The sequence below is a fragment of the Dendrobium catenatum genome, unplaced genomic scaffold (genome assembly GCF_001605985.2).
Source record: "Dendrobium catenatum unplaced genomic scaffold, ASM160598v2 fragScaff_scaffold_754, whole genome shotgun sequence".
Lineage (NCBI taxonomy): Eukaryota > Viridiplantae > Streptophyta > Magnoliopsida > Asparagales > Orchidaceae > Dendrobium > Dendrobium catenatum.
Window position 1 is genome coordinate 768,151 of NW_021319216.1, and position 16,184 is coordinate 784,334.

At 37.3% G+C, this 16,184-nt stretch overlaps 1 protein-coding gene across 1 annotated transcript in view; it reads right to left on the minus strand.

Moving 5' to 3' along the window:
* Positions 1–15,392, minus strand: part of LOC110112763 (DNA-directed RNA polymerases II, IV and V subunit 9A) — a 39,471-nt gene extending 24,079 nt beyond the window's left edge. The window contains exons 1-2 of the mRNA XM_020845083.2: positions 15,157–15,392; positions 14,977–15,052 (exon numbers count right to left, since the gene is read on the minus strand). Of these exons, the coding sequence (XP_020700742.1) occupies positions 14,977–15,052; positions 15,157–15,185 (105 nt within the window). The 5' untranslated portion in view covers positions 15,186–15,392. The remainder of the gene's footprint in view (positions 1–14,976; positions 15,053–15,156) is intronic.
* Between the last annotated feature and the right edge of the window lie 792 nt (positions 15,393–16,184).

Here is a 16,184-nt window from a genome sequence, read left to right on the forward strand (position 1 = left end):
ATTAACATAATTAAAAGCATTGGAAACTTCTGCATAACATATTGATTAAGCTGGAATGTATAATGAGTTCCTTTCTGACTTCTCATGTACCAACTCATTCATCTCTTTCCATGTAAAGTATATCACATTTCAAAATAGTTTTACAATTAAAGAATTTTCTAAAGATAGCCATTTGCAACTTTTTTTTCAAAGAATGAAATGCTAGAATTCCAAAGCCCAACTTTTTTAGATGCTGAAACACCTCACTTATTTTATTACAATTTCTTACCACATGATCTATATCTTCAACTTCATTACATCCTCTTGGACATTGTTCATTCCTTTGCAATCTTCTATATGATAAAAAGTAATAAGTTGGTAAAGCATTATTAAATATTCTCCACCAAAAGTTCTCCACTCGAGCATTCAGCTTTGCCCTTTTCAATGAAGTCCAGATTTTGTTTATGGGATGAGGATGCACCAAAGCAGCCGAAGCCAAAGCTGAATTTACTCCCCAGATTCTTTGTAAATAAGTTCCAGGTGGTCTTCATATAGATTTGAACAAATATCTATCTTATAAATCAATTCTACTAGATCCTTCCCAAAATGCTTCTTTAATTCAATAATATTCCATCTTCCTTCAGAGATAAAATTATCAATCGTCCTTGAACCTACATTGATTTCTTGAGACGTTACAAATGTTGGCCACATGTTTATGCAATTGTCCATAATCCAGATATCTTCAAGGATATCAATAGATTCATCATTTGCTATACACCACCTAACAATTGGTTTAAGGAATTTCCCTTCGTATATGATTATTTTCCAAGTCGCCGAACCTGGCTGCTTCCCACCTCCATATTCCCATAGAGAACCATATTTCAAGTAAAGAGTCATGTGTAGTAATGAATCTTCATCTTGAGTATATTTCAAAGCAAGTTTGGCCCTTAAAGGGCTAACTTTACTAAAGCATGAATGCAACCCATGGCCTCCATTATCCAAAGGATCACACAATCTATTCCAACTCACATAATGAAGGCCTAAACCTCCATTCATTTTGTTCCAAATGAAATTTCGACATAGCTTATCAATTTCATGTAATATACTCTTCGGAATTAACGAAAAAGTGGAATGAAAAGTAGGATGTGAAAGTAATACTCTCTTAATAAGTGAGATCCTTCTAGCTAAAAGAAATAAATTTTGCTCCCCAAGTGTTCAGCTTCTTTAAAACTTTATCATTGATAAATTGGAAATCCATCTTTGCTAGTCTTCTTAAATAAACTTTAACTCAAAGATAAGCAAACTCCTTAACATCTTTGAAGCCCATGATATGAGTTATAATTCTCTTTTTTCCTTCTTTTAACAAACTTACCAAATAATATTCTGGATTTGTTCTCATTTACCTTTTGTCCAATCCAATTATATATTTTATCTTCTTCTTCACCATCTTTAACTTTGCTTCATAAAAAATAATAATGTCATATGCATAAAGCAAATACGAGATTCTTGGACCATTTTGACTAACCCGAACCCCAATGGACTCATTTTCCATAAAAGCATTTGACATAAGCTATGAACAAAGGATAAAGAGATAAGTCGACAAAGGACATCCCTGTCGGAATTCACATCTAGCATTGATCCAAGCAGAAGGAATTCCATTGATCAACAAGGAGAAGTAATGATCTTGTACACACTCCAAGATTAGTTTTGAAAATAATAAAGGGAAACTGAATTATTCCAGGGCTTTACTCAGAGTTGGCCATCCATGGAATCATAAGCATGTTCCATGTCTAATTTGAAAGAGACTAAACCCTTAGCAGATTTATAGTACATGAACTTATGAAATATTTCTTGAGCTATGAGGACATGATCTGTCAAATACCTCCCTTTTTAGAATGCCACTTGCTCCTTGGAAATCAGCTTAGGAATGATACAATTTAATATGTTTAATAAGACCTTAGTAGCAACATTGTAGATAGTATTGCATAAGCTAATTGGTCTGTAATTGGAAGGAGTCATAGGATTACTCACTTTAGGAATAAACACTATAAGAGTTTTTTTCCAATCATCACACATTTAGGCTATTGAGAAGAATTGTTGCAAAGCTTTCCAAAAATCATCCTTAATGATTTCCCAATAGCTATTAATAAAGGAATAAGTTATGCCATCAATCCCTGGAGCTATATACCCACCAGTTTCCTTTATCAAAATATACACTTCTTCTAATGAGAAGTCTTTACTCAACAATTTGATATCTTCTTCTTCCAGACAATTCCATGGTTTTGGCCACCCTTCTAGCAAGCAGTCTCTTTCACGCCATTTCCCTTTGAAGAATTGAAGAAGATCCTCCTCTATCTGTTTATGATTTTCCACCATATTTCCACTTTCATCTTTTATACTAAAAATGAAGTTTGCATTCCTCCTTGGACTAGCAAATGATTGAAAAAATTTGGAATTATAATCACCCTCTAAAATCCATTTTACCTTGGACGTTGCCTCCACCATGTGCTAGGTGAGCCAAAGTAGAATTCAACTCCTCTACCTTTGATTTGAGTAACCAAACCTCTTCAGCCAAGAGTTGACAAAACTCTACTTCTTTTGTTTGGAGTTCTAATATATCCCTTTAAAGGACTTCCTTACTCTGATTTAAGCTTTTCAACTTGGCTTTACTCCAAAAAAATAAGGATTTCAAAGCTCTATTCATCTTGTAGTTTAGAATTTGAGAGTAACTTCCAAAATTTTTCTTGTTCCAAACATTCTTCAACACAACAGTAGAGGCCGAGAAGGAGGCCCATACATCTTCGAATTTAATAGATCTTTTCATCTTCGGAAAAGATTCAAAAATATTTAACAAAATACGACAATGATCTGATGCTACTATTGGGAGATGTTTAACCACCATATGGTGAGACAAGTTAATGGGTGTCAATTTCACAAAAAATATGTCTAACCTTTCAGGAATCCGATCAGCACCTATTTTATCGTTAAACCATGTAAACTTTGGCTCAACACATCCAACCTCATGGAGATCACTGCAAGCCATGAACGATTTCATTTCTTTGGGACCCAATGAAAATATGAATCTTCTTCCACCCCTCTTGTCCTCTTTAGAAAGTAGAAAATTGAAATCACCACCTATCTGCATAGAGAAATCAATACTAGTATATGCTTCCAATTTATCCCAACGTGTCTTTCTTCTATAAACATCTTTAATACCATAAATAGTTGCTACCCTCCATCTACCTTTATTAGGAATATCCAGGTCACCAACTATAAATTGAAAATAATAATGCAACAAATTAAATGAAGTAAATTTATTTTTCCAAATCACTAAAATACCTCTAGACGACCCTTCCGAAGGGACTTGAAAATACTGCCATCCAGCTCCAATGAAAGAATCAACTTCCCTGTGGTCAATAGAAGCGAACTTAATTTCCAAGAACCCAACAAAAAAGACACTGTGATCCTTCACAACCTCCTTGAGATATAGAGAAGCTTCCTTTTTCCTAGCTCCTCTACAATTCCAAAAAACTATAGAGTCCATTAATGGATGAGAGGGGAAGAGTTGCCCACTTTCTCCCTTATATCACCTTCCATTATCCTACTTCTAGTAACCAATTTAATTGGCCCCAATTCTTTCAATTGTTTAACACCTTTCTTCTTGATATTAGAAGAAGAACCTCCTTTAGCTTTCAGTTCATCATTCTTCACTGTAACTGTTTCCACTTTGTCTACAACATTTTTTGCTTCCTTTATAAAAGAATTTCTAGGAGATGATATCACTTCAACTATCTCCCCTTCCTCAGCCACAGAATTTAACACATCAAATTTGTTGGTGTTATTGAAAATACCAAGTGATTGCGGAGTCATATCATTCTCCGTTCCCACAGCAAATTGTTTTTTCAAGTTGTTTTACTTTCCAGCTTCATGTATGGACTTCATTCCACCCGCATCTTCAATATATGTTCCCATTCTTTTATTATGTATTTCTGACTTTTCTATTTCATTCACCTTCTCATCAACAGTAAATTTAGTACTAATATCCTCTTTATTCTTCAATGTTGTATCTGCAATGGTTTTTTCAGCAACATCTTTAGCACCTACATCAGAAATCTTCTCAACAATAGGGATAACCATGCTTCCCACCTCTGTACCATTATTTTTATTCAATGAATGTAGCCCAATATTGTTGAATTTAGAATATGCAAACCTTTTCTTTCGATAATTCACATGGACCCATGCTCGATAACCACTTTATTAGCCACTTCAACTTTATAAATTGTCTTCTTAGCATCCTCATTCTTAACCCTATCATCAGCTTCAGAGCTTATCTTCTTGGCTTGGTTTCCGATTTGATTAGACACTTGAAAAGCTTTTATTCCACTTCTCAAATAGTTTTTTTTTAAATGCGCTATATTTTCACAATTGAAATAAAAGGTAGGTAACCTTTCATACTCAATATTTTGCTAAAATTTGCCCAAGTTGCCTTCAACCCATACTCCCAAAGGTAATTTTTCATCAAGTTTAACACGAACACAAATTCTCGCAAATTCTCTTCTACCCCATTCGAACATGTTTCCATCAAACAGGTAAGGAGTACCCACCATAGATGCAATTCTACACACATTAATCTCATCCCAACATTACAAAGGGAGATTTTGCATCCGAATCCATATAGGAGCAATCAAGCCTTTGAAGGATGTAGGTGAAAAATGATGGAGACCATCTGTTCATTCCAACAATGTTTTCATTAACATACCAAGGTCCACTGGTTAAGACCATCTCCATAGCATCAGGTTCAACGAATGCACAAAGTACCCATCCCATTCCAAGTTAAGTCAAGTGAAATTTGCCAAATAAGCTCCATTGCCTTCTCAGTTCTAGACTTATGATATGAAATGGAACTTTTTCCCCAAAGATCTTAATTACCAGGGATTTTTTGAGTTTGCTAGAATTTGAAAATTCATTCCCTTATTGCAACTTTACAACTGAACCATTTTCAATAAAACCTTCACCAATGTTTAGATGAAGCACATTTATTTTAGGTTTTTTGTTCCAAGCATTATTCAACTCATTACTTGACTATTTTTTAGGGGCCTCCAAATTATTCTCTGTTAAAAGGCAATTACCAAGTTCCTCTGACACGCAGTTATGAAACTTATTCATATCTGACATTGATTGAACCAAGCTTGAATTCCCCTACTCCTTGGGTTTAGCAGATAAATCCATACCTTTCAAAGCTTTTGAAATCACACCATCTGGACCTTGAACACTGACAGGGTTTAATTCATCAACTTCTTGTCTAATAGAAATAAAACTACTAGATTTTGAACCATCATCTTTACTTAGATTAATCTTTGAACCAGGAGGAAAAGAGGAGCCAAAAACATTTTGAGCTATAGAACTTTAGTCACGGATTATAGAAACTTTCGGTTGATTTTTAACAAAAATTTTGAATAACACATTCTTGCCTTTTTCCAATACTTCATTTGTTTTTTCAATTTAATAAACCGCCATCATTTATAATCAAAAGACAGTCTTTCTTGAACCTGGTTTTTTCATCTTGATCAAAGTCATAATCTCTGAAAGCTGGAGGAGACTATCCAGATACGAGACGTGAGAAATTCCTAACAGTCGTGGAAGGAGGAAGAATGTTGAAAGAACCACCAATAGAAGGAGGCCGGTGATCCTCTGACGTCATCAGAGTGGAGCTAAAGACGCACGATTTAAAGATTTCAAAAATTGCCTTATACTAAAAAAGCTGGAGCTTCTCTCTCTTGGTCTTTGCTGTTTGGAGGCTTATCTTACCAAATGGTGTTCTTAAGAAAATAAATATTTTGTCTTCTTTTGGCATTAATGAGGATGTTAATATTCCCAGTGTGGCACCTATATATGTCCATTATGTTTCTAATTTGGTAGTGTTGTGGATGCCAGATTACCTATTGTTGGTTCGGTTATTGAGATCACTAAGGGTATTGACAATGCTATGGGGGACAATAATATGTTTAGACATGTTGTTGTTCACTATGGTAATCAATTAGAGGCTCCTGCTTGTAATATTAATGTGTTTGTTGATTTATCCTCTTTAAATCCTTCTATACTAATAGCGTTGATAATAAATTAGCTAGTTCTCCTATGTTGGAATCAATGGAATTGCCAGCTAACATCAATGCTAGTAATGGGGTGGTTGTTCATATTGGTGAGTAGCCCGAGTGGAGTGCTCATGATGGTTTGGATGTTTCTGATATGGTAACCATTATTAATATTCTTGTTTCTCTAATTGATGGGTTTTTTATAATGCTCATGTTGGGACTGCGCATCCTACTAATCATATTGATCATTATGCTGGATTTGGTCTAATTATGTTGATAGTCTGAGTTATGGAGGGTCGTATGATGACATCTCTAAGAGTGTGATGGAGCATAGTGACCTTAATGTGGTGAAAGTGTCCGATGATGGTTTTCTAATGCACTCAGGTTAGAAAAGAAAGAAAATGAAAATCAAAATAAGTTTCCTAGTGATAAAGCCACCTGATTTATTTATTTATTTATTTATTTATTTATTTTGTGGTGCTTCCTTGGTTCATGTCATTTGTCTTTATTTTTGATGTTGTTGGTGGTCAGTAAGGTTTGGACTTATGGCTTGTTGGTGAGAGTGTTATTTTTGGGGCTTTTTTTATGGGAAAAACTCTATTTTTGTTTTGTAGCTATGGTTCTTGTCTTGTTTCCTATTTTGTTGGGTTTGTGGGGGCTTCGACGGGCTATTTTTCTTGTAAGTGGTTAGTTAGTGGGTCTAGCACTACTTCTCTTCAAGTAATGTTAATTTTCGTTTTCTTGTTTTATTTGGGTGGTGTTGTTTTCTCTGTTTCTAGCTGGCGGCTGTGGTCTCTAATTGAATGCTTCTGGGTGTCTGGCTTCGGTTGGTGTTCCCTAGCTTTTTCTATTTCTCCATTTATTTGTTGTATTAATTTGGATCATAGGCTCATTAATTTTTACTTCAAATGTCTTATTTTATAGAGCTTTCGATCCCTAAGGAGTTTTATCTTTTTTATTAATATTACCGCGTAGGTCCCTTTTGTGGGTTTCAAAAAAAAAAAAATTGAAGCACGACCGTGTCCATGATAATTGAGTTAATCACATCTCATTTCGTGTGACATATAGATGTCTAATTCCCTAAAAAAATAAATAGTTATAAAGACAACATTTGGAGTGATATAGCCCATATTCTATTTGGCTTAGATGACATAAAAACAATTATTTACCAGAAAGAAAACACTTACTTCATTAAGCATAAAGATAATATTATTTAAAATCTTCCCATAACGCCTATGGACAAGATTGCTTAACTCCACACTAGCCCAATTTTAGCATAAAGCCTAATAAATAAACTTTATGTCATTATCATTAATCAGACATATCCTAGGAGTTAAGTTCAACTCCTAACATATATTTAGTGTCAAAATTTCAATTACCCAACTAAATTGGTTGAGAGCTTAGGCTTCCAACTAAGAGGTCCAAGGTTCGAGTCCATGTGTATGCGTTGTGTGTGTGAGTTTGCCTTAAATGGCCTAAATGTCCCAAAAAAAAAAAAAAAAGATTATCATATATCCTCACTCTATCATATATGGCATACATATTAATAATTTCAACTATTAGACATCATCTCTATACGACAGACAACATTTAATTCACTTTATTGAGTGTCCTAAGATGATTTATAACATTTATAGCTTAATCACAAGGCGTTCTAGTTTAACTAACATGATTCTTCATTCATTATATGGTACTACATTTTCCTTTGCAATTCATTTACATTGCATTTATTCTCATATGCTATAATGAGTTGAAATAATTAATGAAAAAAATTTATAACTATGTTTTCAAATCTATTCTCTCATATATATAATAATAATGAATGTGATTTAAATTATAATCCATTATCGGGCTAAAAATATACATAATACTACATAAAGAGTATGATCCATAATTTTATTTTTTATTTTGTTAATTTTCTTCCCTACGTGTTTTTTTATATTTTTCCTTTTTCTTTCATTGCATCTAACATCTTCCAATCTAAATAGTTTATTTGGCAAGAGTTCCACCACTGAACGTCCGTCAGGACCACCTCCTGACATCAGATTTTTTCCAGACCACTGCTTGACACCGAACTTCCATCAAGACCACCACCTGACACCTGACTTCTGTCAGAACACCACCCAACACTAGAGTTTTGCTAGACCACCACTTGACGCAAGAGTTTCGCAGGACCACTGCTTGACACCAGACTCCCGTTAAGACCACCGCCTAATGCCAAATTTCTACCGTCGCTCGATGCTGGAGTTCTACAAGACCACCATCTAACAGAGGAGTTCTGTCGGACCACCACCTAATGCCAAACATACGTCAGAACCACCGCCTGACACTGAACTTCTATGAGGACCACTAAATGATGTCAGACCACTACCTGATGTCAGAGTTTCGTCGGACCACCTCTTGACTCTGAAATTCCATCAAGACGATCGCATGATCCTAAACTTTCGTTGAATCACTGTTCGACATCAAAATTCTGCCAAACCACTGCCTAACACCAAAATTCTGCTGGACTACCGCTTGATGTCAGGGTTCTACCAAACCACCACCAAACCAGAGCTAAGGCTTAAGCTTTTGTCGAACCACGAATAGAAGTCAGACTTCTGCCAGACCATCGAATAACGTACGTACTTCCATCGGATCGCTGCCTTACAACTACGATATTTTTGACCCTTGCTCCTGCTAACTACGGTACTTTTGACCTCTATCACCTACTACAGTCCTTCCGACCTTCATCGCCATACAATGTTCTTTCTTACCCTTATTTCCTGCTGACAACGATCCTTCCAACTTCCATCGCCTACTACGGTCTTTGAGGGCGATCAGATTACAAATATCAATTGTATGGTTGAAGTTTAGTGTTACTTAGAAGTTAGAGCGTCAGTTAGTAGTATGATAGTAACTTTGCAAAAATCTGGTGTCAGTTGAAGGTCTCATGAAGTTTAGGGCCTCAAGTAGTGTCTAGCGAAGGCGAGGGCCTCAAGTGGTGGTTCGGCGAAGGTGAGGGCCTCAGGTGTTGGTCCGGGAAAGGAGAGTGCCTCATGTGTTGGTCCGACGAAGGTGGTGCTTTCTAAGACATAAACATGCTACCCACTAGTAGATAAAACAGCCTTTGCATTAGTCTTATAATCTAAAAAGTTACACCCTTATTTCCAAGCACATACGATCGGGGTCTATACAAACTTACCATTTAGAAGTATTCTCCAAAAACCTGAGGCACCTAAAAGATGGATCAAATGGTCAGGGGAGCTTAGAGAGTTTAACATCCAGCTCTTGCCTATACCCGACATCAAGTCACAAGTGCTTGCTGACTTTGTGGTTGAATGTACTGACCACGCCTCTGATGAACCACTTGATACATCTCCTTATTTCTTATGTTAGACCTTACATGTTGATGGAGCTTCTGGGAGTTATGGTGCATGTGCTGGAATTTTATTAATCTCCCCATAGCAAACCACTCTCAAATATGGACTTAGATTGAAATTCTTGTCAACAAATAATGTTGCCGATTATGAAGTCCTGATCGCTGGTTTGAGGCTGGCAATTGATTAGGAAGTGCATGACTTGGTGGTTCACACCAATTCTCAACTAGTCACCTTTCAGGTGGAAGGAGAATTTGACACCCAAAATTCGTTATTAGCCCAATACTGCTAAAAGGTTAAATCTCTTTTGGCCAAAATAATAAAGCATCAGAATGTCCATATCCTCCAAGAGCAGAACACACGAGCATACGCTCTCTCTAAACTGGATACTTCTACAAGCGATGGCATTTTCAAAAGGAAGTATGTCGAGGAGATTCACTTTCCAAGTGTTCAAGTCCCAAGAGTTATACAAACAATCGATGAGTTAAGAGAGGCTTCTTGGATTGATCACATTTTAACTTTCTTATAAGATGGTGTTCTTCCTGAACACCTAATTACGGCAATGCGACATCGGAGGCAGGTGACAAACATCACTATTATTAATGGAGATATATACAAACGAGCCTTCTCGGGACCCTACCTCAAGTGCCTTCCTCCTTTCGAGGAAAATTATGCACTCTGAGAAGTACATTCAAGCATTTGTAAAGAATATATGGGTGGAAGGGCATTAGCCCAAAAAGTCCTGAGATAGGTATTTTACTGGCCAATGATGAAGCATGTCGTGCTAGATCTCATGCGAAAATATAATAGTTATCAATTATATGCCAACCTCACCCATCTAACTATCATAGAGATCTTAACATTATAGAGTCTCTGGCCTTTCACCTAGTGGGGGATTAACTTAGTATGACTCTCTTTTATAACCACAGGTAGTTGGAAGTACATCATCTTGGCTGTAGACTATTTCACAAAGTGGGTGAAGGCGGAACCTCAGGCAAAAATCACCGAAGCAAATGCCAAACAATTCCTATGGAAGAACATAATATGTCATTTTTACATTTCCACAAAAGTTATCACCGATAATGGAATGCAATTCATTGGAAGGATATTTACCACATTTTGCAAAGATCTCCACATTCAGCTAATACACACGGCTATGGCCCATCCTGAAACTAACGGATAAACGGAGGTCACTAATTGAACTATTCTGAAGGGATTTAAGACATGGCTGGAGAAGGCTAGGGGGCAATGGGTTGATGAGCTCCCAAATGTCCTCTAGGCCAATCGTACCACCGCAAGAACTCCAACAAAAGAAACCCCATGCAATCTCTACTTTGGCACAGAAGAAGTTATTTCTGTTGACATTGGAGTCCCAAGTCATAGAGTTCAAACTTTTGACTTCAACAACAACAACAAAAATCTTAGGTACAGTCTAGACCTCTTTCTAGAAGCAAGAGATGACGCGATGCTTAAGGTTACTACATATCACAAGAGAGTTTCCCATTACTATAATCAAAGAATGAAACCATGACGTATATTGATATGAGATCTAGTTCTACGCAGCATCAAGGCAGTAGGAAAAGGCCCTCAACGCAATAAACTTTCCCCTATTTAGGAGGGTCCACACTTAGTAGCAGCTGTGGTGAAACTCGTGACTTTCAAATTGAAGGATGCTGAGGGAAAGATGCTTCTTCGAACATGGAATGTAGACAATCTCCACAAGTACTATTAGTAGAGCACTATAGTGCTATTTGTTTGAAGTATTATAAATCTTTAGTATTGTGTGTCTTCAGTGATGCATGTCTTCGATATTGAACATTATTATTTATGGTATTTTTAGCTTCTTCATCCCTATGTTATCTCAGGGAAGTATGACTTTATTTAATACAAATGACTATATTCCTTCCTTGAGTTATATTATTATCTTCTTCAAGTAAAATTATATTGATAGATTCACAAAAGCTGTGAACTTCAATCTTGAAATTCATGATAAAAGCAACACACAATCATTATTGTAACTCAATCAATGGATGATTAATTCCAGAGGGATTCAATCTGACCTCTTCCATATATGTTAAAAAGTATTAAATAATGTTTTAATTAATAACTTCAGATAGGTTAAACAACTAAAGGAGCATAAAAAAATGCTACTCAATATCTAAAATCTCATTATCCACCAAAATAGCAAAAACCTTATGTAGCTCACTCTCTATCTCATCACCATCAGAGTCTAATGGAAATTCATCTAAATCCTGGCTAGGGGTCATCCCTTTGACTTGAACTTCAGTCTTCTACTGTATCAGGCGAACTCCCTTCAAAAAGCCCCGAATGAATCCATCATCAATACACTGCTGCTCCAAGGCCTTTAATTCTACTTTATAGATATGATCTCGAGCCTCCTCAACGTGATCCTAGAAGATGGTCTTGAAAGCTATGGACTTCTTAAAATATTTAATGACTCTTGAAGGTTCTGAGTCAGCTAGAGCGGCATCCTTCTCAGCTATAAGAATATGTGACATCTTATTTTTTTGTCTCAAGTGATGTTATCTTCTCGTCAGAGGCCTTTCGATCTTTTAAAAGCTCGATGATTATCGCTTGTGCCTCGCCAGATTAATTTAATGCCGATCTTCCTACTAGATTTGAAGAGACACATAGTGCATTGTGTTGGCCAACTTAGTTCTGCACTCGTTCAACTCCCCCTCTAGCACCATCGCCTCCTTGGACTTATGATCGTACTTTCACTTAAACTCTCCTTGAAGATATTTGATCTTAACAAATTCACTATTTCAGTAATTCAAAGCTTCAGTAAGCTCGATCCCAAGGAGCGACAACTGAAATAATAGAGAAAATTATGTCAAAATTTACGAAAGAAAGAAGAAATATTATGAAGATATTACTCACCAGGTCATCGACTTTGCGGTGTCCAATATATTGATGGTTCAAGACATCCCCAGGGACGTGAAACTTGGCAGGGGAAGAGATAGGTAGAGCTTTGTCAGTATTTGTTGCAGTCTCCTCCAACCTCTTCTTCTTTATAACCTAGGGGTATTCACCTCTTGCCGGTCATTTAGGAGCCACCTTTGAAGCTGGGGTAGGGGGGTCAAGAACCATGGAAGATGGCTTCAACATCCTTGCATCAGATCTCCTAGCATGAAATGACAGCCTGAACTTGAATAAGAATTCTTTCTCTGTGTATCTACTCATGAAATGAACCTCGTATAGAAGATGTTGGATGACTGGAACCTTAAGGATCCTCATTATGTCTTCTTCCCCGACATGCAGAGGGGCTGATAGATCCTTCATATTCCCCCACTTCACTATAAGGCCCTAATAATTTTTCACAAAGAAAAATGCACTAGCCTAGCTCTTTGAAGGATCATGGGTACGCAAATCCAACCATTTGGATCTGAATATTATACGCCCATGCATGTCACTAGTAAATTGACCCATCTGGGAAAGGAGCTCAGAGGACCAAGAGAATGAAAAGAGGGGCCTTGGGAGGACCAAGGGAATGCCTCAATTAAAAGAAGAGAAGGAGGGCGTTAGGGGGAGAAGGAGGATCTCCGGTCTTTTTTGCACAAAGAGGGGTATTGGGAGGACCAAGGGAATGTCTTAATTGAAATAAGAGAAGGAGGGCGTTGGGTGGAAAAGGAGGATCTCCGGTCTTTTTTCCACAAAGAGGTGCCTTGGGAGGACCAATGGAATGCCTCAATTGAAAGAAAAGAGGGAGAGGAAGAGGTGCGAATTTTCAAAGCCTAGGGGGGCTATTTATAATTGGAGGAGGGGCATTTTAGTCCCTCATCCAATTATAATTAGCCGATGAGTCACACGGGCACGGACTGTCCAGAAAGTGCGGGTTGCAGGCAGGCTGGAGCTGGCGGGCGTGTAGGCCTCGGACTAGCTGGAGCGTACAGGAGCATGGGCGGCGGCGCGATGGCGGTTGGTGGTGGCCGGCGATGGCAGGTCTGTCCCAACTCATTTAAGGACTGATTTGTGCCCCGAAAAGGCCAAATTGGATATTTTTGAGTCTTTGAAACCGTTTTTCAACATTTCAAACAAAATTTTGACACTTTTAAAGTGATTCGGGACTTCTAAGCCCATAGTCAAAGTACATTCGAATTTCAAATCACCTGAATATTTTCCCATGAGTTACAACACATATTTTTGGACTTGTGGGGATTCGACGTTTGAAAATACGGGGCAACTAATATGTCATCAAAAATTATCTTGATCAAGCACAAATCTCAAAGCAAAATCAAGTTGGAAACTTCCAAAATTAAAGTTAGGAACATCAGAACTTATTTTCAGCAAACTTATAGTCAAACTGAGCGTCTCGAGTATACGAACCCAACGACACCAAATTCTACCTAATTCGAGCCCAAACAAGTCCAAATCAAGGGTTAGAAGTGTTGTTGCAGGGTTCATACCACAATTTGGATTACCAAACGGTTTCCAAACAAAATGTGCTTATAGTCGAATCGAGCGGCTCGACGAGATGAATCTTATAAGCCCTAAATCACTGAATTTCAGCATCAATAAGATGTTCAAATGTCCATCAAATGGCCCATGATCAAGGGTTTAAACATCAATCGTCCTTCCAACCACTCCCCATTTACCCTTGATCTCTCACCTATTTACGGGTCATGCCACTCCAAAAATTGATAAATATACCTCTCATTTCTCTTGAAAAGGGATCAAAGCAAGAAGATAATAAGAGAAGAAGAGAAGAGAAGGACGAGAAGGAAGAGAAGGAAGAAGCTCCTCCTCGACCATCGCCAGAGTTTTGCTCGACCACCGCCGGTGTTTCGCCGGACCACCACCTGAGGCCCTTGCCTTTGCTGGACCAACACCTGAGGCCCTCGCCTTTGCCGGACCACCATCTGAGACCCTCTCCTTCGCTAGACACTACTTGAGGCCCTAAACTCCGCCATACCATCAACTGATGTCAGAGTTATGTAAAGTCACTATCAAATTACTAACTGACGGCCCAACTTTCAAGTAACACCAGACTTCAAACATACAATTGACATTTGTAATCTGATCGCCCTCAAGGACGAGTCAGCTCACTGTACTAAACTCAAATTTTAGTAAAATCTTTTCAACCGGGCTAGGCCCCGTGATTTTTCCCCTTCACAGGGTTTTCCACTTAAAAAATCTGTGTTCTATGTGTATGAGCTGGATATCCGTGCAATGCTAAGACGTAGAATTACAACTCTATCGCCGCGTATATTGTAGCCTGCAACAATCCTAATTATTTCATTCCAAGGAAGAAAAAGATCAATATTAGGCTTAGATCCCTAACGGTTAATCAGATAATGACGATAATTATAATAAAATGGGACACCTCAATATCATCATCAACGCCTCTTTAATTTATTTAATTACCAAAGGACAGCCATTCTAATTCAAAACATAAACTAGTAGGGATTATACCTCCCTGAAAGGCCTCATAAATTTTTTTCCTTAATCGGCTTTCACCTGATACATAATACGGATCCATAAACGTGTAATAATTAAATAAAATGAATAATCAGCTGCAGAAGAACCTGATGGTAGCAGGTGGGGCAGAAAAAGCAGAAGGTCCTGAGCTCCCTATATTCAAATGGGTAGAGCAGGTTGTTGCTGCATGTACATCCAAGCACGGGATAATCAATAATTTATGTCAAGCAGAGGTATCACAAGCTAATCAAATAATTAAATAAATGAGAATGGGAATCCCGTTATACCATTCGGGGCAAAATTTTACTGGATTCATGGCCTCCGCCGCTGCCGTCCGGCTTCAATTCTTCGAATATGCTTTGAGCGAGTGAGTGAGAGAGAGAGAGAGAGAGAGAGAGAGAGAGAGATTCCTGGCCTTAAAAAAGCAAGAGAAGCCTATTCATGCTGGCTAGTCTAATAATCGCCGTAGTTTGAGGGGATCCCTTACCTAGCTAGTTAAAGTGATATATATTAAATTAATCACCGTTAATTTATTGCATTCGACTTGAAAATATATGAACATTTCCATATCAGCATGTGTTGTTATATGGTGAGAGAATAACGATGGCATGCAACAATTAGATTTATTTTTTAAAAATAATTTTTAAAATTTAGAGTTAAGAAATAGCTTATTCATAAACATTCATACCTAAAAATTTAAAGGGAAAATGTATTATGGAGAAAAAAAAAGAAAAAGAAAAAGAAAAAAAAAATGCTGTCAAACAATGCCATCCAAATGGAGATACCAAGAACAATCAATTTTCTTTTTTAGCAGAAATTATTGTGCGGTCACCGAATACCATCTCGAGGAAAATCAGGATGTGCAACATCAATATTTTGTTTTGTGCTGATGTTGTATACCACTGTGTAACGAGTGATGTGGTCCAGCCTTATTCGTCTATAGACGGTTCGGTGACTGTACAAAATAATTTATCCTTATTTAGATGAGTCCATACTTTCTAAAAATATACTCTCAAAAAATATAATTGAAGATCAAGTGTACTCACGGAACTTCACATAATGATTCTTTTTGTTTTTGCCTTAGTATTTCAAAAAATACTTGAAATAGTCTGAACAGACCGTATGAAAATTGCTCTTTGGTCAAATATTACTCAATATAAAGTAAGGTAACACCAAGTTCATCAGAGGTACAGGATGTGGAAGTGCACTATACAGTTGTGGAAGATAGCCATACGATCTAATTTAGAATTTTTAGATTGAATAAACTCCAAAGCAAAATTACCCTCGATCGGAGCAAAGCATTCAAGGGCCATAG